The sequence below is a fragment of the Lipophrys pholis genome (genome assembly GCF_963383615.2).
Source record: "Lipophrys pholis genome assembly, chromosome: 4".
In the NCBI taxonomy this organism is placed as follows: domain Eukaryota; kingdom Metazoa; phylum Chordata; class Actinopteri; order Blenniiformes; family Blenniidae; genus Lipophrys; species Lipophrys pholis.
The window spans coordinates 29883297-29908897 of NC_137637.1; the positions used below are offsets into that span (position 1 = coordinate 29883297).

Here is a 25601-nt window from a genome sequence, read left to right on the forward strand (position 1 = left end):
GTCTTTAAGCCAAGTTAAAAACAAAAAAGAACAAACGAAGTTTGATATGGAGTAGTGTTCCCACACAAAAAAAAACACCTTTTCCATGATTAAGGACTGAAATGTCGACTGAGTGGGGGAAAAAAAACAAAAAACAACCCCATCTCTCTGCCTGCACATGTTCAGAGACTGTGGTCTGAACCGCACTAAACATGCGAGGACGGGGGGCCTGCTGATTTGTTTTGAGTTCATTATGTTTATTGAAAATTACGCGATCCCCCTGCTCCATATTATGACAGCAGAGCACAAACAGGAATATGCCCCACATGCCCCCAAGAGTGTGTTTTATGTTGTGACAACATCGCCTGTCACAGTCGCTGATGTCATGCTTGGAATAAAACAAAGGTATTATCACACTGCCAAGGGAGTCGAAACCCAGACACATCAAAACAGCGTGCGACTCCCAAGCGTTCACCGTTTCTATTTTTATCATGCACAAAGAGAGACGGCGCAATTCTAAAACTCCACTTTATTATCTTGTTTTTGATTTGAAGACACTTTAAAAAGAGAATTAAAAAAAATAACTGTAAAAACAAACTAAAAATAAGTTCACAAAAAAAAACAAAAATTCCCGAATAGCTAGTACAGACCTATGCATGGCTTCTGTTCAAAGTGAGAATGGCATTCAGTCCTCAATACTACAAATCCACACGCGCGCACGCGCAAACATACACGACCAGAATGTATTGTACAGTTCATCAATTCATTCTACCTGCGGAAGCAACACCCTTGCATGTCCCCTAAGTATTTGTCTCCACGGTATCACAGGGCCTCGTCACTTTCAGTCGTCTTAAGGTCCATACTCCCCGTCATCGCACCATAGAGCTGTCGAGGTTGCTCTCACACTGTGTGCAATCCAGGTTCATGTCCTCCCTTTGAACGTGTTCATGCAGGTATAACTCCCAGAAAACTTATGGATTTCTTCTAGTGCGACCTGTGGCATGAAGCTGCAGAAGAAACAGAGGTAGATTGTAAAGATTACAGCTAATTAAAATGCAACAACTGCAAATGTCAAGGGAGAGGACTTTTACCTTTTGAGAATGACAAGCGCGTGCATTGTCCAGGGCAGGTAGAGGAAGGCCTTGTTAGATCTGACCGCTTCCACAGTCCTCTGAGCAACTACCTCAGGTTTGAGGGGTGGGAAGAGTTGGGGAAACCTACAAAGTAAAAGAAAGTAGGTTTGAGTGATGTTGGAAATCATTCAGCCACACTCAAAAACAAGACTACATGTTTTATTTACCTCAGGCTTTCCGTTCCCATTTCACTAAAGTGTGACAGGTCTAAAGTAGTTTCATTCCTCTGCACAGTAATTACGTTGTTTTGCAAAGTTTGAATGACTCAAGGTTTGGCCATCTCCAAATATTTTATCCACAAGGGAGGAAAAGACACTGGATTGATACAATATCGATGCTGGACAACATGACAAGGAACACTCTCAGCCAACACCAACATTCACCCGGGGAAGTGTGGGAGTCAGAGGACTGGGCAAATTGTCAATAACTCACTTTACAGCTTTCCAATGCAGCATGTATGTGATTATTACGCAGCTCATTATAGAGGAAACCAAGGGAAGAGACTGAATTCTCACACCACCAGAAGCTTCTGTGTGTTTCATTACAATCTATAGAGTGCATGTCAGACTTTGTGTGTTTATAAATACAAACCATGATCTGATGGAAGGTTGAGGTGTGAATGAGTGGATGTGACTAATAGTTGAAAGTCAGCTGAAGCAGTGAAAATGCATCATATGTTTGTGTCTCTGAATAAATAAGAGAACCAACTCTTGGAATTGCTGCCAATTAACTGGTTTAAAATCTCACATGGCCTATACAACACATATCTTTTAACATTCACAGGACAGTCGGTGTCCTCTCATCCTCTCACCTGACTCTCATGCCCTGGAACATCTCTGTGTTTGTGTGGAAGGGCAGCACAGTCGTGCAGCTGACGCCGGGACAGTCCAGCAGGCCCAGCGTCAGGCTCTCCATAAAAGCCAGCGATGAGGCCTTGGAGGTGCAGTAATCTATGGCCCCAGGGATGGGCGACTGGGACAGGATGGAATTAATGCATACTACATGGCCGTGTTGGAGCTCCAGCATTCGAGGCAGGAAGGCTTTTGTTGTCTGAGAGGAGACGAAAACAGGAACAATGAGGAGGAGAATAAAGACGAGGTGGAAGAAGGTGTGGAGAAAGCAGTGGAACGTATTCGGCAAAGTAAAAAGAAAAACAGACAAGGGAAACGGGCCCACGCTGTAACCAAAGATTACATTTCCATTTAGCTGATAATTGCATTTCTGTCTGCATACGACATAGCTTTTTGATCTCCATACAAAATAAAAAATGCCATGAGTTTCAAAGCTCCTCTGATGTTTCTGTGGTTGCGAGGCCTTTTGGAAATACCCCACTTAACCTGCCATAATAGCCGTAATGATTGTCAAGTCTGGGGTGCCTACTGCACATATTGCTATGCTATGATCTAAATATGACAACAGCATGGATAGTCTGCCTGGAGGAATGTCCCTACATTTGCAGTAAAACTGGTTAGTTTCATGCAAATCTTACCCAGAACTGTCCCATGGTGTTGATATGTTGGGATTTCAGGAGAGCGTCATCATCGCTGTCCATCAGACTTTTACCATGAACGACCGCTGCATTGTTCACTAATATCGTAACATCCCCCACCTGAGAATAAAAGTGCATAAAAAAACAACAACACTGTTGTCAGAGATCTCAAGTATTTTCTGTCTGCTTTCCTGAGTTGATATAGTTGTGCTGCACCAGAGCTGTCAGCAGTATTCCCTACTCATGTTTAGATATTTCAGACCAAGTGTAATCTATACACCAGATGGAAGACAGAGCAGCTCAGAGCGAATATACATAAGGATGAGACAGAAAGACATCCCAGAGAACTACTTTGTGATGCGTTTCACGCTGTGTAAAATTTTCCATGCACAGCCAGAATCACCTTTATAAATATTAAACCGGCATACCTTTTCTCTCACCACCTTGGCTTGCTTGTAAACTTCCTCCCGATTGGCCACATCACATAGGAAGTAATGGCACTCCGTTCCAGAGAGGGAGATTTCGTCGGCCGTCTCTTTCAGGCACTTTTCTGTTCTGCCCCACAGAATCACCTAGCAAGGGATCAGATTTTTTAAAAGGTCAGAACCAAATAAACTTGTGTTCCTCGTTAAGCAAAGCTGAAGAAAATCAAACGAATTACTGCTAATAAGCAAGAGAAAAGGATGTTTTCATGACAGTCAACCACCAACAAAACCTTGCACATGTTGCACAAATTTTCTGGCAATAAGTCCTGGTGGAACTGAGGAAATGTTTGAGCAGAGTTGCTCTTTTCATTCAGAGAACAGAGAGGCCATTTTCTCTCCAACAAATAGTTTTCGAGCAAGATTAAAGGCTCGGGGGTTGCTGTGCAAATGAATTGTCTCTTCATCCACCCGAAGACTAAATGAATGCTGGTCATTTGAGCAGGGAACATGGGCTTGGATGGAGGTGGGGGACTAGTGATTGGGCAATTAGATCTGTCAGTCTTCGGGGTCAGGGAAAGGTAATGAAATCAGGAGGTGAGCCCTCCTCATCTCTCAAACACAAATTCTCAAAGAGATTACACGGCCTGTTGGGCAGATGAGCCCTGTCATTTCTGGTCAGGGAGTCTGAAAACAGTGTGTGTGCGAAGTGCAGAGGACGCCAGTGTGGGATTTGGCCAGTCGCCCGTGACCAAGGTTAATATTTGAGCATAAAGTCCTCTGGAAAGTGATCTTGTGTATCTGAGAGTCAAAGACAGTGTGTGTGTGTGTGTGTGTGTGTGTGTGTGTGTGTGTGTGTGTGTGTGTGTGTGTGTGTGTGTGTGTCAGTCTTTCAGCTCAAAGTTCACCCTGTCACTTAAACTGTTTAACATGATTGTGCATCTATAAACACCATTCTAAATGCATCAGATGGAGAGATTTCTAGTTTTCTTGAGCTTTAGAGATCTAATTCTACAACTTGACATATGCTATATAAAATTAGTTTGTCAGCTTGTTACAAGGTATTTCTTTATCAGATCTGGAGCAATCAGGGGCTCTGCCTCCCTCTGTGCACGGTCCTAGCTTGAGTTGCTTTTTGATTGAGTTTTTTGTTTGCAATCATTTGCAAGCCCATCTGAGTAATCAGTGAAGGCAGACAGGTCTTGATAAATAACCGAAAGCTTTTAATAGGATTTGAGCCAGACAAACAAAGCTGACAGTTCTCATTAAAAGTCAGCACTTAAACTGTGCTCTCCTGTTTAAATGTTATTTAATTCATTAGGTTTATCACCCGTCACAACACAAAGCCCCTAAGAGCAAACAGGCTCTGGCCAAATTGGTATCTGCAGAGAAACTGTAAGGAAAACAGTTTCTAATTGACCTTGCATGAGTCCTATTCCCTATCAGTGATAATCCAGTGACTGTTCAAACTCAGCATGCCTAAAAAGACTTTAAGTCAACACTGGCTGTAAGTAAAGGTTCCCTAATCAACAAACGAATGTTGCAAAGGCTGAAACGAGACCTCGGGATAAATGGTGCAGATGCCACAGGCTGAGGTGTACATCTCCGAGTCCCCAGGAGCTCCAGCTGAATTACAGTGATACTCTATCTGCAGGGTTGAATGTATGGGTGGGTATGAACCCTCCTTTTCACACCCATTGTATGGGCCAGAAGAGAGGCGGCACACAGAGGGGGCAGCAGGAGTTCAGGAGGCAGTCGCCTGCCGCTGTCTAATTACTGCGGAGACAGCAAGGTCAGTTGCAGGGCAATACCCAGCTGGGAGTGGTGTGCTTCCCGCCTCCAGCGCAACACAAGCGCACCCACCCAGACCTGTTGTCAATGAATTGATTTGGCTCATCTTCCGTGAGGAGATGTTTTTTATGTAATGCTAACAAGCTCGTGAAAGATGTTATGATTCCCTGTAAATGCTTTGTTCTCGAGCGGGCTGCTTTAAAGGATCTCTGAAGAAATATGATGTTGGAATTCATTAACTATTTATACTCTTCCGAAATCACGCAAATGCAGCTATTGGAAGCTTCTTAAAAGAAATTACTTGGTGTGGTTTACTGTTTCAGGGCTTTACTTTGCCAGTTCCTCCGCTAAAAAGGAGAAGAAAGAAGAAACTCTGGCTCCCCTTGTGTATCTTTGCTTTTTCATCTCGGTGAATTCTTTCATCAGCACTAAAGTTAGTCTTCATCATGAAAACACCCAAAGCCTGAGCAGAAGAAAAAGGATCTTCCGCTTGCCAGTCACAAAGGGGGCTCCAACTGGGGTGAGCACAAGTTCATCGAGGTTAGCCCTATTCATAATTACCGTCCTATTTCTTTATAGCATCTCTTTAGGCAGAGAGTGATTGTCACACACATTACCACAGGTGTTGTTTTCAAACCCTTCACACCTTGATAATACCACACAATGGGGTGCTGAAAAGCATGGTGACATCCTTTGTTGTGCAGCTGCAAAGTAAAGCTTTTAAAACCTACTGGTTTCTTCTTGCTCATTCCCCCAAGGAGATGGCTTTGAAAGACAGAAGGAGGCAGTTACTGTTTCGCTGAGCTTTTAGCAATGTTTTCAAGCTGCTAAAATTGCGCCTTAAGAAAGCGTCTGCGATGTGGCACCCGTGTCACACATGAACAGATAATCACAACCTGCAGCTTTCAGCTGGGTAGCTCAGTGTGGGCTGAAATTACCACCGTTTTCCCCCCATGTGTAATGACGACTCCCATCCGAGGCAATCAAAAATAGAGCTGCTCTGCATTAACACATTACTGCTAAAGGACACAAGCGACTCATCGGACTGCATAATGTTTAGCCATTGGGTTGGAAGGCAAACTAAAGTTGCATGTTCTGCACAGAGATGATGATAAATCGTCTCTGTGGCAGCAGAGTCTTGTCTTGTTAGGCCTTGGAGGGAGGCTGAAGGAGGGGGGGGGGGCAGGGAGGGTGCATTGTGGGGTGATGTGCTCTTCAAATAATAATATGCAGTGAGGAGGTAAACAAGACATTTATTGGATTATTCCAAGTTGTGTAGCTGGCATGCACGAACAAACCTACTTCTGAAATCAACACAATAATAAAAACAACATGATATAACATCGACTTGATGAAAGCAATGATAACGGTGCATCGTCAGTATTATTTACATCATCAGACCCCGCATCCTATCAACTGTAATGGGTTAGATTTGCCAAGGTGTTCCCGGTGAACCCCTTTTGTTTAGCATGCACCCCATAAAAGACATCCCAAGTTGTCATGCTATGCTTGACAACAAAACCTAATCCGGCTTTTATTAGAAGCATGATGGAGGCTTTTGTTGTTTTGTTATATGTTGGCAGATTTTACAGCAGCACAAGGACCGCACACAATAAGTGATAAAAGCACAAGCCCAGAACGGCCTCTAATAGGGCGATAGCATGGTTGTTATGAGGTGAATGGCTTTGAAGTGTATTCAGTAGGGCTTTTTGCACATCTCCAACCCCCCCCCCCCCCCCCCACACACACACACACACTTAAAATACACACGAATCAATGCTTTCATCACAGTATAACTATTGGGATAAAACACTTTCTTCGTGTCACATAACCCAAGAAAAGTACCCCAGGGCTGGCAGAATGAATGTCAGCTCAGCACAACACATATTCACATCAATCAGCCACAAATGCTGTCCAGACCTGGCCTCTGGTTGACCCAAGCTGTTGTGCAACGCCTGCAACAAGATTGAGGGCACAGTTTCCATTCTCACAGGACCAACTAGGCTACTTAGAGGTCATGATCCCTGCTTTCATAGAACAGTGGAAACTACAACACACTTGGGACAGAGGAGACAGGACTGACCAGGTCTACCTGTAGCAGCAGGGGTTGGAGGATCAAGGAAGGGGTGGGGGGTGGTTCACCCTCTAAAAAGGCAGTTTTTTTGTTTTTTGACCCAAACTAAGCTTCAGTGCAACAACCTGCATGCACACGCATCCCAAAAGAAATCCCGTTTAAATTGCCAGCCACCAAAGAGCGTGCAACAAGTAGTCCGATTACCTTTCTGGCTCCCTGCTTGGCAAACTCTGTGGCCAGGTGTCGACCGATGCCTCGTCCTCCGCCGGTGATCAACACCACTTCCCTGCTCAGGTCCTTCCTCCTGCTCGGCAGCAGCGACTGCAAACTTGCCCTGAGCACATAATACAGTATCTGGACCGGGAGAAGGATCATGCGACACACACTCTTCAGCTCCATCTCGGAGAGCCCACGGAGAACAATGTTTTTACGCAGCACGTTTTTCGTCGCACAACTGATGTCCTCCTCCAAACAAAACAAACACATAAAAAAAATTTAAAAAGTGCAGGGACAACTACTTCTTTGCTCCCTTGCAAGTTTTTATCCGCATGCAAACAGTCTGGTGTGCGGCTCCAGAGATGGTTGCATGAGTAAATCCACCCTTGGCGAGCGAGAATACAGGCGCCACTTATATGACTCCGAGGAGCTCTGACATCTTAGTCCATACTGCGTCAAGCTCTGGAAGCGCGTGAGTGATCGCTCATTACGGGCTGTCAGTGCGCCGATCGAGACGTGGAGAGTCCAGACGACGCTCCGCGGTGTGCGGGCTGTGCCGCGCTGCCTGCTGCCCTGCCTTATATATCTTCTTACCGCCTCTGCCCCGGCTCTGCCCCGGCTCCGAGGGGAGAGCTCAGGACCTGGATCAACCTAGAGGGGAGGTTTGGAGGAGCATTAATCCTGATTGACATGTTAAGTGGGGATGATATTTTTTTTCTTCTCCACTGCCCGTCTCCCCTGGCTGGTTGAGTATTTGCCTCTTTTCCCCACCCCCTTCGTGTAGCCGTGCTTCCCAACCTGTGGTTACCCCCCCTCACCCTCCCCCAGTGGTCGCCCCCCGCTGCGTCCCAGGTGGGTGCGCGGTGTTGTTGAATGTTTAACTTCATATTTCTGCTGAACCACATTTAAACACCCCCCCCCCCCCCCCCCCCCCCCCCCCCCCCATTGCATAACATGCAGAATAACAGGGATGTTGCAATCACACACACAATAAATATGAATGTTGTTATACAATACTGACAGCTTGAGGTGTCTCTCAGAAGAATGGTATCATTCTATTATCTTCCATCTTTCTTGCAGGGCTGATGCACGATACAGTGCTTCACAGATGTAGAAAGTGGTTTAAAAATACTTTTGAAAAGCAAAAAATTGAATTAAGACTGACACTGATGAACAGATTGTTTTGTTCACTTAATACAAACAACAAGCATGAAGTCATGTGTCAGGGTTATACATAGCCTGAGACATGCTGTACAATATACAATATGTGGCCAGAGGCTCTTACTTAAATGAATTTGTCTGCATTTATAGTTTTATTTATTCTATGTGATGGTACTGAAGTCCAAGACACATTTCACTGAATAAGTGGCCCCACTTATGTGGCACAAACCTGGTGATTGTAATTGGTATAGATAGATAGATAGATAGATAGATAGATAGATAGATAGATAGATAGATAGATAGATAGATAGATAGATAGATAGATAGATAGATAGATAGATAGATAGTCTATCTATAGATAGGACGATGACCTGTTTTCTAAAATGTGCAATAATTAAATGAAATTGCTTATTTATTGTAAACATAGAGTTTAGTTCCCTCTGTGACATGCCACAGCTGGTGTGCCCCTTATCTAGTTACTCATCACGCTTTCTCATGTGCTGACAAGCGTGCAGACATGGAATCTATAAAATTGGTTTAAGGTCATCTGCTATGTCAAATGCTGGCGATGAAGAAACATTTCCATCAGTTGTTTCATATATAAAACATGTTGTTTATATTTTCAACATGGAAACCTGCTTTTCTTGATCCAATTATAGCTTAAGCCTTCACTAGCCCTCTCTCGGTTGTGCTCTCCAACCGTGAAGCCATTCATGGTTTGAATTCAATTTATTGCGATGGCAGTGATTTTGAAGCAGGTTATCTCTCTCTCTCTCACCATGTGACAGTGCAGTTTGGGAAATAGGTCAGTCTGGTCCCAAAAGCTTGGCAGGACGACGGCAGAACGCCGCTTTAATACCTCCAAAACAAATCCTATGAATTCATGGGCCTCAGACAAGATTCCAGTCTGTGATGTTTGGCCCTGGCACTGTGATTTTTACTGGGTATGGCTGAATGCAGGGCTTTTTCAGCAACTGGGATGGGTTTAAAGAGCAGCCTCACAATGGTTGCTTTGTGCTGGGCTCAGCTACTTAGAGAAGGCAGAGAGGCTCTCGGGGGCTGCTAAGAACTCCAAGACAACATGACTCCAGATGCTGTCTTCATTTTGGATTTTTTTTTTTTTTCTCTCTTCTCATGGATTTACAAAAACGTGAACCCAAAGTCAAGATGTATTTTGAGCTCATACCAAAGAATTCTCAGCTACAGGGAAATCAAACACAACTTAGCAGATTTGCAAATTGCATCACAATAGATTACGTTGCAGTTTGAAAGGAGTTTAGGTTTTACAGGCATTATGCAGAAATGTAAATAGAGTTTAGAAAGAGCTGTTTATTTATACTCATGCTATCACTGCCATCTACAGATCAGCAGTGAAAGTTCAGATACAGACATTTCCAATGAGTTCTTACAGTATATGAATGTATTCTTCCCCTAAATAACAGGAAATGAAAATGAGGCCCTGTAACTCTCTGTGTTAGGACACATATTTTCTTCCATAGAAATAATATCGGAGACTGGAAGGCAACAAAAAGAGGACCAAGCGTAAGAGTACTTGAAAAGCCACATCATTAACATAAAATATTTGGTGCAATATTCCAAGGCTGAGCATTTCTTTGATTTCAAAAAAAAAAAAAATCTAATTAGTTTGTCGAAGCGGTTATGAAATATGCCGGAAAAATATATATAATCATTTTTTTTCATAGCAACAGGCTGCAAAGCATCCCATTGAGTGAATCCAAGGTCAGAACGCATTGCAGGAGCATGTGGGAGGAGGGAATCGAGGCTGAAGGCAGGTAGATTAAACATTTAGTCTTAATGAGTTACCTTCAACAGAAAGGAATGGCATCACCATGAGCATTGGCATTGCAATTTTAATAATTGGCTTTGCTGCTCTTGTTGCAGCCTCCCTCCTTCGAGTAATTGGACTTGTGTACGCTGAGCTGATGAATTCAGACATTCCTCGTGGGGGTTGCAAACAGCGGGAAGCTGCACATGGTTCATAACTTGTTTGCCGGCGTGGTGATTGTAATGAGTGTCAATATGTGTGTGTGTGTTATTTAAAATTTTGTTTTTACCATTGTATCTCTTCACTTTTATTTGTAAACTGATAACTTGGAATCGATAGAAGTGTGAGGGGCTGAAAAAAAAAGAAGTCTGCTCCTTTAGGCCGTGCATGGCCGTCCTTCTTTTGTCCTCCAGGACCTGATAAAGCTTGGATCAGAGACTTTTTTTTTTTTTAAAGATAAGAAATCACGTTGAACAAAGGTGCAAAGAAATACAGCCATGTGTTTCCCCGTCTTTGATCTTGTCATACTAAATATGGTTTTCCAGACGGAATAACCTTCACTGTGACTTTCTTTATCAAGAACATCTTTCCATTCCTAACCTTCCATTTGAGGTAAGCTCACGTTTTCCATATCAGGGTTGAATTCTACATCTACTCATTCGCCTCGGTGCCAAACCCGCAAATCTGTGAATGCGGTGACCGAGTGTAGAAAATGATATCATCAAATGTAGAAAAGCTAACAAAGACTTCTGTATTCTGCCGGCGATCAATGGTTACAAGACCATAATATCTTCAGCCAACTGTGTGTGTCCACCTAATCCTGAACACATTCTGTCGATGAAGTCTGTCGGCACTCTGCCAAGGAATCTGACACCACCGTGATCTCCTTTGGATATCCACATTTTTCCAGGATTCACATCTCTATCCAATATCTCCATTGTCTAGAAAAGAGGCACAGTTCAATATATTGTTTTTCTGTCCTCCCTTTCACCTTCCTGAGGTATCGATTAGCTCCCCGAATAAAGAAATCCTGCCCAGTTGGACAACTGTGAATCGGTGACGTGTCACTTCTCGTCTGTGGCTCAGAGAGAGAGTTCGGCGTGGATCCTCACTGAGGGGCAGTCGGAGGGGACAGCACTGGGGCTAACCTGGCAGCAGCTCTGTGCCAAAGGCTGGCTAGGAGAGCGAACGGACATCTGCCATCCCTTTGCGCTCAGTTCCTTGTCTACCCAGTCCCGCAGATGGAAGATTTCAACCTGCCCTCATACAAGCAAAAATCACGCTGCGCCCATATTGTTTCACGGCCACATGGCATTCTGCTTCCTGCAGGACCTCGGCGGAGACACGGCTATGTGCCAAGAAGTGCTGGAAGGGAACCATGTCTCCACTGAGCCCAGAAGGAGTGGTTCTCCCTTCCTACTTAATCCCAAGTGTCGCACAGGAGGTTTCGGTGAACATCCAGCCGCACAATATGCATCATACAACCAAAGCAGGTCCGGAACCTTGGCCATCAGATAACAGTCATTCAGAAACTCCCAACAACCTTCATCCTCAGGTGTGAGTGTGACGAATGAGTGTGCTGAGTGATGATGGGATTTGTTAGAGGAAATGACTGTTGGACTTGAATAAAGATTTGTCACCTGTGTAGGTGAGATTTCCTGGCACGATTACCTTTTTCTGATCAGAGCTGGCTGACCTTTCCATAAGCAGGGCAGGCTGATGCTGGGTACTTTAAGGTAAAACACTGTTAAAGCTATTAATTGGATCTCATGATAAACTGTATTTTGCTTTCCATCTTGTTTTACATTTTTATAAACAATCTTGCCTCCAGTGATCTTCATTAACATTATGCTATATATGGGAGACAAAACTCAGTAAACAAGACCTAAACAAGTCTTATTCCAGAAATGCGACGTAACCTAAAGACATAAAGTTTGAGGCTCTTTTTAAACAAATTAGAGGCACCAAGCCCGCAGTCTTACAAGGTTTAATAAACCTCCAAAATTAAACTTGGGGGTGAAAACCACCGAAGTAAAACACCTTGTCAGCAAACAAAGCTTTTTTATTGGGAATAGTTTGTCATTCAATCAGCCCTCCTTTTCACGAGGCAGCAGCTGGAGTCACAGACCGAAGCACCAGATTTGTGGTGATTCAACACACCACTATTTATCTTAGCCAGTTAGCATTAACATTCAGTCAGATATTGCATGCTACAGGTAATTGACTATTGTCTAATGGATTGTAAGTAAAAACATTGACGTCATTGTAGACCCGGAGTTTACCATCCTCCTCTTGAAGGACATGCTGGTTTTTCCTCACATGGTTTAGTCACAAGTAAAAAGTTATTTTCTTGTATGTTTTAAAATATTTATTTGTGATGTGTATCAGGGATCCATTGAAAATGAAACGTATTTACCAATGTGCGAGTAAGCAGTCGAAAATAAAACTTCTATAGAGATAAGGTTGCTGAATTTCTGCTTGTTGTCCAAAAGTCATGCCCGTTTTTCCTAGTTTTTGCATTTCTTGTTATTTTATCATTTCAAATTGCCTACATTAAATTTATATTACATTTAGATTTGAAAATATGCTTCATTAAAGTTATTCTACCAAAATATACTTCCCTTATAAGGTATCACTCCTGCACAGAGAATAAGCCAATACACAAAAACGTGACCATTCCCACAAATTTCCACAAATTTCCAAGCCGCACTTATTCAAATCAATCACACCAAAGTCGATATGTTTACTAACACACCAGAATTTGTGGCCAATAAACTGTGTGTATGTTTTGCGAGTGTATAAACGGGATCGTGTCCGCACAATGCCTCAGGGATCTTTGGGAGTTTTCATGACGGTAACATGTCAACAAACCGGCAGATTTTCCAAGAAATTTAAATGCTGGAAATACGTGTTTTGACACATTTCCTTTAAAAGGGGATTGACAACATATCAGGGATGAACGTCAACAACTAAAACTGGGTCCAAAATTTGCCATTTTTTCCAGTGTGGGTTCTGGTAGAGTAACTGTAAACGAATAGCATTTTAACTTCAACTCAAATTGTTACATCAATGATTTTGATAAGAATAATAAAATTATTAAAAAAGGAGGCAAAGGAAGCTGAAATCTGCAATAGTGACTACTGTATGCCAAAAAAGTTACTCGAATTCTTTGAGCTTTTAAGCATACTGTAGGTGGGTGTGAACCCCATAATAAAATAAAATAAAATAAAATATAATAAAATGTAATGTAATGTTATGTAATGTAATGTAATTTAATTTAATTTAATTTAATAAAATTAAGTTAAATAATTCATGGAGAAAACAATATTTGTGCCATTGGCTTGAAGGCAGATATTTCTTTTTAGTAAAGATATCAGACACCTCCTTTTGGCTTCCAGAAGGCTCTGCCTGCCTTCCTTTTTGGTGTTTGCAGTATCCATGGCAGCAGTGCTCCATTTCCCCTCCTGACTCTGCCAATATGGGGTCAGGTGAATGCACCTACACACTATCTGTTTGACTGGCTAACCCAGTTCTAACAGGGTTTCGGATTTCCCCTGCTAAGTTTGTTTGACACCAGGTAAGGTATGAACCAAAAAGCTATGACACAGGACAAATGGGCCCAAACCGGATGGAGAATAGAGCAGAAGTATTCTAACAAAGTGCTGTTAGGGAACTGGGCTGAAGAAAGACTTCAGGTAAGCAATTTTAAACTTTTCCCCCTCTATTTAACCACTCTGTCACCATTGTCTAATTGTCAAACAATACCAGAAGGTTACTCCCCCAAAAGAATTTCATCATGAAAAACATCAAAATGAACTTAGTGAGATTACCCCCACCATACCCAGCTGTGTGTGTCTGCACACACAGCACACACTGCACATGTATCTACATTGATCTGCCTGCTTTAGTTACTCATGTTTTAATATAATCTTGAATATATATTCCAAAATAATTATTACTATTACCATTCATATGTCACATTATTTGTATTTCACCACCAACAAAATATAATTAAAACGTAGGACCCCATATGGAATAGTATTTGAGTTTCTGCATTAGAATGATATTTTATGCCTTAAATATAAAACTTAATTTGGACATGAGAACACAGACCATGTGTGTCATTTCATGCTGCGTGTAAAACCTGATTCCATAACAGCGACCAGCTACCAAAGGTTTTGTAGGAACCTCAGTTGGTAGTCAAATCTATAGCAAAGTGATTAGGCAGGCTCCGTTCAGCTACATCAGCACAGCCTCCTGGTGGGAGAGGCTGGAGCTGGAGACTAATTGCATTGACGTGAGGTTCAGCCACAGGCTGCTGGTTCAGGATTTGAGAGGAGAAATGACTTGAGAAATACTGTACAACAGTGTGGATCGATACTGAAGTGTGAGCTTTGCTGATCCCTGTGCCGGGCTCATTGCTCAAGTCCCTGTATAGCCCTCTTTCCTCACTCCTCTTTGCGGTGTCTGTTTATTCCTTCCGACACAGTTTACTCGCGAGCCAAAGATAGCCAACAGCACCAGTCATGTCGACTACCGGCCCCACTGGGACTTCAAGCCAGACGTCTCTGCAAGAAGATCTGCCCTGCTGAGAGCTGAGGTCAGCCTTTAACTGCTCATTCATGGCATTAACACCAATTGAATGCCTGTCACAACCCTGCGAGTCAGGGTTTCTTATCTAGATTGTGGGTACTTCTGCATAATATTGATGGCTGGGATAAAGGCCTGTGATAAAACTCTTCATGAAAGCAAGTTTCCTGTCAGACTCAGCATTCACGAAAAACGAGTGAAATCATCAGATCTTCTGGGTATTTAAAGGCTAGTTAGAGCAATTTGCCGCTGTCACATACTGGGCCTTTTGCAGACTGTTGGAAAAGAATAGGTCATGCCCTCTATAACTTAATCGAGTGAAGCCCACTGTATGCATGCTATGCCAGCACTTCTGTGTATTGTTACGCAGGGGCTTCCATCCAAGATACTGTTTGCCCACCCTGGCCCACCATCCTCACATTATTCGGTCACGCAGTATGACGAAAGCTACGGGCATAGGCACTCTGATGCTTTGCCCGCTCTGCAACCCTGGCATGGAGACAACTTGGGAGGGCAGCCCGAGAGGTTTGACCGGCCAATATCTGGTAAGAGCACAGTGTAAACTGCCAAATTTCCAATCGCAGTAAATATACATAAATTATATATCAGAAATGGAACTCCATATTACCCAATTACTACTAGAGGGGATATTGGCATCTATCGTTTCATGATTGTTGTTTTTGTTTATGTATTATATCATTATATTTATATTATATTTGATTATGGCTAGCTAAAACATTGGCATCAAAAAACACTTTTATGTGGCATTCAGCCCTAGATTATTTAGAGGAATTGTCTAATCTGCAGCAGTATGAGTCTGGTAAACATAATGAAGTGCATTAAATTTTGCATGAACAAAACACATCAGCAGTTGTGCACATGAACAATTAAAAAGGGGGGGGTGGCACTCAGATGTCTTTTATTGTTCCAGATCAGTCAAACGTGTAATTGATGGCCACACTAACATGGCTGTTGACTTTTTTCTTCTTCTTCACAGAACCTCCGACCAAGGTTGGCCCTCTGCAGTCCACAAATCACTATTTCAAAAAGCAGCAGTCTCACCTCCAATCTCTGACTGTGTACAGGTCAGCGTACCAGAGACACCCACTTAGTGCCTTCTGCCAGCGCCGCTTTGCCAGGGCTTCACACATGCTCTCCAGCCACCTCCATGCACCCAATCCCAACAACAAGGATTGGATCTGAGACAGCGCTTGCTCTTACAAGTCCCGGATCGTTGTCTGTTTCCTCCATCACAACAGGCCTGGAGACAAAACTGTGACTCTTGGATTTCCTCGCAGGCTGCTTGTTAATTTAAAAATGTTACTCCGCTGACTTATTTCTTTCCATTAGTTGGTAGCATAAAAACCTTGAATGGAATAGACCAATTGGGAAATCAAAGGGAATTAAAGAAAAATAAAGACGATTCTCATGTTGGTGTGAGGTTTACCGTGCATGTGTGGTGACTAGTCTAGGTGTTTTGTATAGTTGTGAACGTGAGTGCAAAGGGAAGATGAAGGGGGTATAAATTATGTCCACCCTTCAAGAGGATAATTGCATGCAAATTATTTTCTCTCTCTCTGCACTCTTCATATCTGAAAGTCAGAGCAAGCTATTACACAACATAGCTACTCCCAAGAAAACAAGAACAAACAAATGAATAAACAAAGCAAGTGTTCATGCCTAAACTGACCCAGGTTGTGTGGCGCACCAGAAACCGCATTTCATCCCAGGCAACATCTGAAGGGACATGTCCAACTCCCATCCCATTAGGCGTTCAATTACCGGGAATCAAAGTGTTTAATTAGGAAGAATCAAAGAGGCTTATGGTTGATGGTCAAGAGTCTGCATCTGCGTCCCTTCTCACCGCCCACCTGTTGCCTTCCACTGCAGCTCTGCTTTAATCCCTGTCAGTCACCCTTCTGTGCTGATGCCTGTGTATCACATGTTTCCTCTGTTTTGTGGAAAGTCGACTACACAACATGTCTTACCCGGAGCACTGGTGTGTTTGCCTGGTGCGCCACATGGTGGTGCTATAGCAGCATGTCGCGCCCTGTGCCTTTGAGGCTCTCAGCTTTACTGTCTGTACAGTGAGAAACTGCTTGTAAATGAGCAAACGATTAGGGGTTTCATATTTGTATCGTTTTTATATACACTTTCAACATAATTATCATTTCAAAAATGAACTGCAAATGTTCTTGCGTTATTGTGTATACGGTTACTAAATGTAGAATGACAGACAATGACAAAATAACCATATGATACAGTAAGCACATTCTTGAAAAGATAATCGAATAGTTCAATCAGTAATCATTACAAAATATAAAATACAAACATGTCTCTCTGGCCACCAAAAATAGCACTAAAGAAAAGCATTGCAAGTTTGACAGTTTCAAATGAAGTACCACATGTTTCAGGAGCTGAACTATTTGTACTGCATGACATACCCATTTGCATCCTGTCATATTTAAAGAGCAACTTCTGATAATTACATTGAATCCTAGCCACTTTGTAAGTTATATCTGTGCCCTACATGAAAGAGCACGGTGATAGATTGTCACTGTCTTGCCCAACCTCTATGTGTTGGACCTGAATGAACTCATTTACTCAGAGTTATTTTTTTTAACAGTAAAGAGGTTAAGCATCTGTGATGACATAAAACAAACATAATGCCAGGAAGGAGTGGCAAATCAAAGAATCAAACAATTTACATGGCAGCACGCCGTGTGTAAATCTAAGCAAACAGTAGTTTGACTACCATTAAGGGTCTCATATATTACATCTACTGCGAGGGACAAGACATAAGAAAACAAAACAAGAACAGAAAAAAAGGAAAACATGGTGTGATATTGATCCAAAAAATCTTAAAGACACATCAAATGAATGATAGTAGATTGTTTACAATTTTGCTTTGAGGAGTAAGGATGGGTTAAGCATACTCATGTGGATATACATTCAATCTTAATATAATCTCAGGTTCAATGGAAAAGTGATTTATTTTTATTTTTACACACTTGTTTGCCGAAGCTTCTTATCAGGTAGTGACAGGACAAAGGGGTAAATTATGCCTTTGGCTGCCGAAAGAACACTCAAATCCTCGTCTGTGAATGCCGGAGAGATCTCATCAGCCACGAACCTCATGGTGAACTGCCGGCTGATGCAGTATATTGTGCCATCCATGGGGACACAGTGCAAGGCGGGGCACCGCACAAAGCGCCGACTGCTGCACTCATACCATAGTTTTGCCACTGTATGGTAGCGGTACACAGTGACACCCAGCAGAGGGTTAACATCAAACCTATACAGAAATCTCCCCACAGCCACCATGTTGGCAGTTCTGTCTTTGATGCCCGCGAGGAGACTCGACCTCCAGGTGTCAGTTTTCGGATTGTAGCGCAGTAGTATATACCTGAGACTCCCCCCAGAAACAAAAAGCTCTCCATTGCACACTGAGACATGATGTGCCACAGCAAATGTATCATTAGGCAGTGGAGCCACAAATGTCCATCTGTCCAGTCGAGGGTCATAGCGTTCCACTGAGGAGAGGCACTCCCCTCCAATGGCGTAGACGTAGCCCTCTAGTGCTGCCAGTTTGCAGCGGGGTCTGGCCTCATTCATAGGACTGATCTCTTTCCAAATGGATGTCAAAGGATTGTAGCAAAACACTCGCTTTGAGGGTGTCATTTCTCTGTCAGAGCCTTGGCAGCCTACTGCCACAAATAAGTAGTTATCCATTGTGCACATGGCACAGGCTTTAGAGATGACCTCCTGTGGGATCAGGCAGAGTGTATGCCAGGCATCTTTGTAGTCATCATAATAGTACACTGCACTGGACACCCTCTTCTGCTCGGCTGCTGCTGCTGTCTGCTGCTCCGTGTTACTCACCCAGTCTTGAGGGTCCATATCGGCAACCATGACAAACCTTCTGCCCCTCATTCTTTGCTTTCGGATTTGCTCCCTCTCACCAGCCATTAACCGACCATAAAGGCTGGGATCCCTGAGCACCTGCAGGTAGTTGTCCGACATGACAGACAGTGCTGCTTCCTGCCCAGCCGTGTGGCCTTGCCTCTTGGCCAGGCACAGTGTCTCTAAACAGTTTCCCAGATCAAGCCTGCTCTTCAAGACTTCCAAATCGGTGCTATTGTCCATGTTTGCTGGCAGATGTAAAAATGGAGCCCCAGCAACAGTCTCTAGATCCTCTCCATCGTTTACATTAAGGCCTTTGCTCTCTAGGGAAGGACAAATCGTAGGGTGAACACAGTCATTGCCAGATGAAACCATAGAGTGAGTCATCGGATTTAAGGATCTTGAAGTTAGAAAGGGAACTGAAAGCTCAGACTCCTCTGCTGCAGACAGATAACTCTCCTTGCGTAGGAGTAAAGGCCTTGCAGGGTGCCTCAGGTTGAGACTTCTTTGTGAGGAGGCCTCCTTAGCAGTGCTTTGTGGGAAAACCAGATCACGCATGATGATGGGGCTTAAAGACGAAGGCGACTCCGGGAGAGTGCTACTACGGCTTCCAAACTCTGTTGGCTGGGACTCAGAATTTCTCTCATACTGACCGAGTGTAGTGTTAGAGTCCGTAACAGACTGAGAAGAAGACTCAACATAGTAGTCATATATTTTTCCTCGCACAATCTGATCTCCCGTTTCTTCCCGTACTACATTGGCATCCTCCACTTTGATCTCTGCCTTGGAAAGGAAGCTGGAGTAGGCCCCCAGGCACCCCAAGTCCTGCCTTAACTCCCTGCCCACACCCACACTGCCCTCCAGCTTCTGCAAAAAGCAAGGGGAGCGGCGCCCGGTTGAACTGGCCAGCCCACTCTCTGTTGGATAAGGAAAGTTCAAAGTAGATCCGGATGAAATTTTACTGGTGGCAGGATGCACCTGATTCTGGTCAGAGTGTATCTCTTCTTCCTTCCTGGTAGTTCGGTCATGATATGACATTCGAGCGGCGTCATTTGTTTTCTCGTTCCCTGATGTTTCCTCGATAGTGTGAGATGTCAGGTCACCAGCGGTGGAGTCCGAATGCGAGACACTGGACTGCTCATCCTCATCCTCATCGCCTGTGCCTTCCTGTCGTGAGCTTTGTCGTAGTGTCGTCTTGCAGTTTTGGCAGGTTGAATTTTTGGGCTTGTTGTCATCCTTGGCATGGAGACAAGCTTTTCTCACATTCCTGGAGTTGTAAAATTTGAGGGCCAAAGTGCCGAACAACACTACAGCAACAGACACGCCGAGTTTCAGCAGCAGCTGCATGTCGAACTGGACTCCCACAAGCTCTGCAGTGGGCATCGTGATGGCAGCAATGGCTGGTTGACTGATCCGACTGAATGGTATTTTCACTGCTCCTCAGGTGACAGCCACTGTCTCGTTTTCATTGTAAAAGAGCCGCTGTGATCTGATGACTGCGCCTCTTGGCCCAAAGGATCAAGTGTAAAACGATAGCTCTCGGGCTGCTATTTGCATCCCTGCCTGTGTAGAGGCGGAGCACTTTTCATGCACCACCTGTGGCAAGTCAGATGCAGTTTCAATGACTATACACATCATATGTAAATGCCCCAAAGACCAATATTTGGTTATGCAGTTTGTTCAGTGATCCTACCTTCTCTCATGACTATCCAAACTCTATGAACCTTGTTCAATAATTTCTTGAATAAATCATAATCATTTGGTCGGACTGAGGAAATATTTGTTGGTTTTTACATAAACTGATCTGATTCAGACCACAATGTTATTTCATTTTCTGTAAAGTTGCTAAAAATATTATAACGACCCTCCTCTTACAACAGTATATGTCAAAAGCTGCAGCAGCAGTGCACAGCTTTGAAAGAAAAAGAAAAAAAAAAAGGGTGGAGAGTAATGATAGGTGACATTCATCAAAAGCTTAATAACCAGGATACATCTGTTTGCACAGCCATGCCACGGATCAAAGGTCCTTTTCTGTGCCAGCACAGATGCTTAAATTACACTTTCTAAAGAGGAGCTGAAGATTGCTATCAGACAGTTGAATAGCAGTGGCATGGCATTATAAACACATGGAACCATACAGCTAATCCCCTGAAGAATGAAAACACATGCGAGGGGAAGATTCTCGACAGAGAAACCTGACAGTGCTAATCATTTTCATATGCTCTGCTGAGACACAGACATGCATTTTTGTCACTCGGGAGCCATGCCACTCAGTTCCTGCCGCCAATGTTGTCATTTGTATTGCTGATAATAACCTAGAGCGAGGCTGCGGTCAACAACAAAACAGTGTTTATTTTAACAGCGCTTTGTGAAGGGTTATAAAGATGCATCACATGGAGACTTGTACAGAGGGCGTGTCATGTGTCCACGTTGACATGAGTGCTGTTTGGTCATCTGATAGTCAAGCCTGCAGACAACAAACAAGAAGCCGGATTCTGAAAGCATGGTTGGCTCCTGAATAATTCACCAATGGACTATAGAGGCAGCTTATTATCCTCCCCATTGCTCCCAGCTTCAAAAACGATTCAAAACACTGCTGAGAAAAAACACGATAGTCAACAGTGGTTTTTGTTGTGTGGAGGCAGTTTCACCTCCACATGCTTTTGCTAACCAGGATGGGTCTGCGCCAAGTGACTGAGCAAAAAAAAAAAAAAAAAAAAAAAGGTAGAAAAGCCATAAAAAATACAAAAAAACCTTAAAAAAAAAAAGATGTTTTCACTTTTTTTTTTCTGCAAAAACTAAAGAAATGAGAAGCATGTTGGGCCAAGAAGTTTTTGAATCTAATAAAATAATATCATGTAGATTTGTTAGAGAAGTTAAAGAAATCACACATAAAATCACAATCAAATATTGGCAGAAATCATATCCATCAATTTCACAGATAAACCTAAATAAGGAGACTAACGTAATAAATATGATTGAATATTAAGTATTTCTTTCTGGGTAATTGCATTTGTATCTTCGCAAGATAAACCAATTTTCCTTCCTTGATTGTGATTGATAAATGCAGAATGCTACTCTTTTGAATACAAATACAGTGATAGCTGAAGTATAATATTATACGGTGTGGGCAGGAAAGTGTGCCCTCTGCTTCCCTCATCAGAAAATAAAAATAAAAATTCAAAGTGCATATGACTGTTAATATTTGTGCTCTGCAGTTCTCATTTCCAGAATGAAAGAATATGGATTGTACCTTGGCAAGGTGAGCTGATATCCCAAACGGATGGGTCTATCCTTTCTATTCAACTAAGCTTTAGAGATCTTTCCTCTTACCTGCCACCTGGTTTAAACCTTAATCCCTTAATACATGTTGTGTCCTTAGAATAGCTTAAATTGCAATTCTTGTGAAGTCCAAAAAATGCAGGATTACTCTGCATTAAGCTACGCTTCTCTAAAAGAGTAAAAACTGCGACGGGTTAATGGCAAGGTCAGAATCTCCTTCAAAAGCTGGGTCAGGATCAATACCGTCACAAAAATGTGGAGCAAAGTAACTTTTGATAGTCCCGAGTTGAGAATGAATAAAATGTCTTTTCGCACAGTTGGACTGTCTTCAATTTCCCTGCTATGGTAGAATTAATATCAAATTAGATTGTAAAAACCAAAAACCCGGAATCATCTTAATTGCAAAGTGTATGCACATTTCATGTATACAGCATGAAAGAAAAGAAAGATGCACGTCTAACAGCTAAAGATGTTGAATACTGTTTTTAATTAAAGTCAAGGCTTTTGAGTTTTATCATCTCTCCATTTTAATACAGGTGAAATGAAACAAATGCAACAACCCTGTTTACACAAGCTGCCTCAGGTGAACTCCTCCCTGGAATGGCGGCTAAAATGATCCTGCAAGTACTGTAAATGTCTGGGTTACGTTTTGTACACAATGTAGGTCACTTAAGATAGTATGTCACAAGTAAATAACTGGATTACAGGCCAGTGACAATGAGTTGCAGTGCTGTCAATTGCAACACACCAAACGCAGGAAGAATCTTCAAACGTCACATGCACCACAACCCCAAAACAGCAGACATATGTTAGAATTTTTTTTTTTTAAAACTCCCTCCTTGGACACCTGCCATATAGATATAAAAGGCCCAAATGAAAAACAGAAAGGCTGTAAATGTTTGCGTCTTTTCAGCCAGGAATTACCTCTGAAAACATTGTTGAATGAAGTACAAACAAAGGTGGAGAAGTGTAAACTCCCAACTATTGCAGCAACCAACCCTCACCATATCCCATATAACCTCTTTAATTATTTTCATTATTTACACTGATGTACACAAAATACACTCAAAAATGAGATTGTTTTTTTTTTTTTTTTTTTTTTTGTTACTTAATGCATTTAAATCCTCTTGTACATTCCAAGCCATCAGAAAAAACAAACAAACTTGTATAGTAATAAAAAAAGAAGGTTCTCTTGGAGCCGCATCTTGTATTTGTTCTCCAGTGGTTTTAGTAGTGTAGCTAATCGGGTGTGTCCCAGGACACGTAACAGATGGGTGGAGGGGGTGTGGTTGATAAGAGTGCCACAGTCAAAGCCAGTTCCCTTTTTTTTCACATTTCAGTCAACACCAACGACATTTTGACTCATCAAAATAAGATCCAAATGCTTTTCTCTTTTCCATTTTAAATCAACTGATTTTATTGATCAACAGGCAGACGTGGGACAAGAAACAAAAAAACAAACCAAAAAAAAGTGTAACTGGGCAGGGCTATATAGGAGGTGGTTACCGTCATGTTCATCACGTTGTTCTTTTGATATCATTATCGGTTATTATTTTGTTACAAAAACAGTGAGGCGCCATCATGAGGTGGCACTGTTTCCTGATCAACTGACGTATGGAGGGTCTGATGACTGGAGAAGGCTTGTACTCGTGTGGAAAGTGTGCGTGTGTGTCTGTTTGTACATATATGCAAATTTTATGTAAGAAGGGCAAGTGTGCGTGTGTGTGTGTGTGTGTGTGTGTGTGTGTGTGTGTGTGTGTGTGTGTGTGTTTGAGTGAGTGAAAGTGTCTTGGATGAGAGGTTTCACGTCAGTTCCACTGTCACTGTGAGGACAAGCGCCATCCACGTCAGTCCGAGCACGTCCATGCGAGGAGCTTCATCTACAAACACCAAGGAAAAAAAAAAGAAAAAATCCATCACAAAACCTGACAAACTTCCTTTAAAAAAAATAAAAAATAAATCATTACAGCACATTGTATCGCTGAAACGGTGTTGTGGTAGATTAATCACAGTTTTTGTGACTTAAAAATGCCTCTCACATGCAACGCAACTAACTTTGTGAAATAACTTGGGATTTTTTCAGTAGGAAAATACTAAGAAAATTACAGTGCATTTGTACAGCGTTCAATAAGCTTAAATGGTAGAAAATGTTTTTCAAGGCGTATTTGTGAAGTAATTTGTGAGACACTTTGAAGCAGTCTTAGTACTTTATGGTGTAATTCAATGATAACAATGATAAAATAAACATGCATAAGAAAAGAAAGTTGCCCTTGACAGCTATGACAACTCGTAACAATGTCAATTCCAATTTCATGCATTACATAGCGCTGATTACACACAGACTTGATTGCCTAATGATTTTACATGCGGTAATTAAAATAAATATACCTTTATGCATGACTGTACTATATTCTCACACTAAGGTAAATTGTCTACTTCTGGTGGAGTTGTTGTTCATAGACAAACAATTAGACAATTCCTCTGTGTACACCTGAGATTTTAAGTCATCAGAAGAGCAGTTAGAATAAAGAGAACCGAACCAAGAGATATGGATTCATGTTTCTGTGATAATGAGCCATAATTTAAAAAAAAACAAAAAAAACAAAACAAAAGAAAATACACTTGAATTAAAAAAAATTTGTAAATCAATGAGGAAGCCCATCATTTTCAGGTGTAGAGTATTATAAATAAAATGATTAAAACCCAGCATGATGCTGATGATTTGATGCCCCTCCTTGTATGCGAGGCTCCTAAATTAAGGCTGAATGGAATAAAGTGCTGAGGGACTCAGTGACAATTTGCTAGATCACGAAAGCTGATAATTTCATCAAACTGTGCGGCAAACATAACAAAGATAAATGAGCAAGATGAAGACGGAGGAGAAGAAAAACATGTCGTAGATCAGCAAGAGGACAAAGAAGGAGAAGACATAAAACACGAAGACGATATAAAGCAACAAGATGAGGAGGTAGAAAAAGAAGATGAAAAAGAAAAATTGGACGCATAGAAGTGGAAGAAAAAGGTGTTTTCGGGACCTGATAAAACTGATCTTAACTTCGAGCCGTCGATTAATTTCATCCATTAATCAATAAATGAAAGTCTGTCAAAGCTTTTATTTATTTATTTATTTATTTTTAATTTCCTGGAAGATCCTCAAGTGGCCTTCCTAATCCCTGGATTTGAATCTGATCATTATTTAAAGAAAACACGGCAGCATGTGGAACACAAATTTTCTTTGTGTGTTTTTGCATAAGAGACAGGGACAAAACTCCAGCAGGAGCCTGGGAGAAACAACCGGAAGCTTTTGTGAAGGTCAAAGATCGAAAGACGCTTTTAGTCAGAGACTTGAGTGGCTGAATAGTGTCACTTTGGCTCCAAAATATGAAATATTACTCTGTTTTAGATCGCTTCATTGGTACAACTTGGTTCGCCTTAAATTACTGTCACGCAAATCACTTGCAGATCACGTCCTGCAGGTTTGAAAGGGTCGACTAGTTCTGATAGTAGCTGCAAAGTGACTTGATTATGCTGACGTTCTTTGTACGAAAGCAATACAACCTTTTCTGTCTACACTGCTTCCACTAACAGGAGTCTTCTCCGTGTGGCGCTTTGAAGTGCACCGATAATGATATACAGTAGTACCGCTGCACCGACGTGAAAAATTAAGTCCCCATGTGACTTTTGGTGCAGTTTAGTAAAATACAAAGACATTCTTTGTTTCCCAATGTTTGAAAAATCCTCACATAAAACGACGCCATGCGGAGTGAACCCTCCC

General features: G+C 42.2%; 5 protein-coding genes across 6 annotated transcripts in view; 2 read left to right on the plus strand and 3 right to left on the minus strand.

The window, feature by feature from the left end:
* Positions 1-223: 223 nt before the first annotated feature.
* On the minus strand, positions 224-7997 carry dhrs3b (dehydrogenase/reductase (SDR family) member 3b). Its single transcript, XM_080461802.1, has 6 exons — positions 7093-7997; positions 3030-3173; positions 2602-2721; positions 1924-2162; positions 1071-1196; positions 224-986 (listed from the first exon to the last, which is right to left on the minus strand). The coding sequence occupies exons 1-6, from the start codon at positions 7372-7374 to the stop codon at positions 902-904; spliced, it is 996 nt and encodes a 331-aa protein (XP_080317928.1). The 5' UTR covers positions 7375-7997; the 3' UTR covers positions 224-901.
* A 2118-nt stretch (positions 7998-10115) lies between these two features.
* Positions 10116-11638, plus strand: aadacl4 (arylacetamide deacetylase-like 4; the record flags this gene model as incomplete). The annotated part of the gene is given in 8 exon segments (XM_080461147.1): positions 10116-10226; positions 10228-10307; positions 11052-11073; positions 11075-11134; positions 11137-11163; positions 11167-11325; positions 11327-11501; positions 11607-11638. Coding segments are annotated over 8 exon segments (666 nt in total).
* A 1997-nt stretch (positions 11639-13635) lies between these two features.
* On the plus strand, positions 13636-15844 carry cfap107 (cilia and flagella associated protein 107; the record flags this gene model as incomplete). The annotated part of the gene is made up of 4 exons (XM_080460915.1): positions 13636-13746; positions 14541-14651; positions 15012-15186; positions 15639-15844. The coding sequence occupies 4 exons, from the start codon at positions 13636-13638 to the stop codon at positions 15842-15844; spliced, it is 603 nt and encodes a 200-aa protein (XP_080317041.1).
* Positions 15845-16774: 930 nt separating this feature from the next.
* Positions 16775-19927, minus strand: klhdc7a (kelch domain containing 7A; the record flags this gene model as incomplete). The annotated part of the gene is made up of 1 exon (XM_080461148.1): positions 16775-19927. One exon carries the CDS (start codon positions 19925-19927, stop codon positions 17645-17647), a length of 2283 nt encoding a protein of 760 aa, XP_080317274.1. The 3' UTR covers positions 16775-17644.
* Positions 19928-22932: 3005 nt separating this feature from the next.
* Positions 22933-25601, minus strand: part of igsf21a (immunoglobin superfamily, member 21a) — a 178943-nt gene continuing 176274 nt past the window's right edge. For both annotated transcript variants that reach the window (XM_080460822.1, XM_080460821.1), the window contains exon 10: positions 22933-23706. In XM_080460822.1, the coding sequence (XP_080316948.1) occupies positions 23630-23706 (77 nt within the window). In that variant the 3' untranslated portion in view covers positions 22933-23629. The remainder of the gene's footprint in view (positions 23707-25601) is intronic.

Excerpts from the sequence above, each read along its gene's own strand:
- dhrs3b (XM_080461802.1), bottom strand. The coding sequence starts at position 7,374 with ATGTGTTTGTTTTGTTTGGAGGAGGACATCAGTTGTGCGACGAAAAAC. Across the intron at positions 2,163-2,601 it reads ACACCATGGGACAGTTCTGG|ACAACAAAAGCCTTCCTGCC; the intron begins GTAAGATTTGCA and ends GTCTCCTCTCAG. Across the intron at positions 1,197-1,923 it reads TTCCAGGGCATGAGAGTCAG|GTTTCCCCAACTCTTCCCAC; the intron begins GTGAGAGGATGA and ends TTTACTTTGTAG.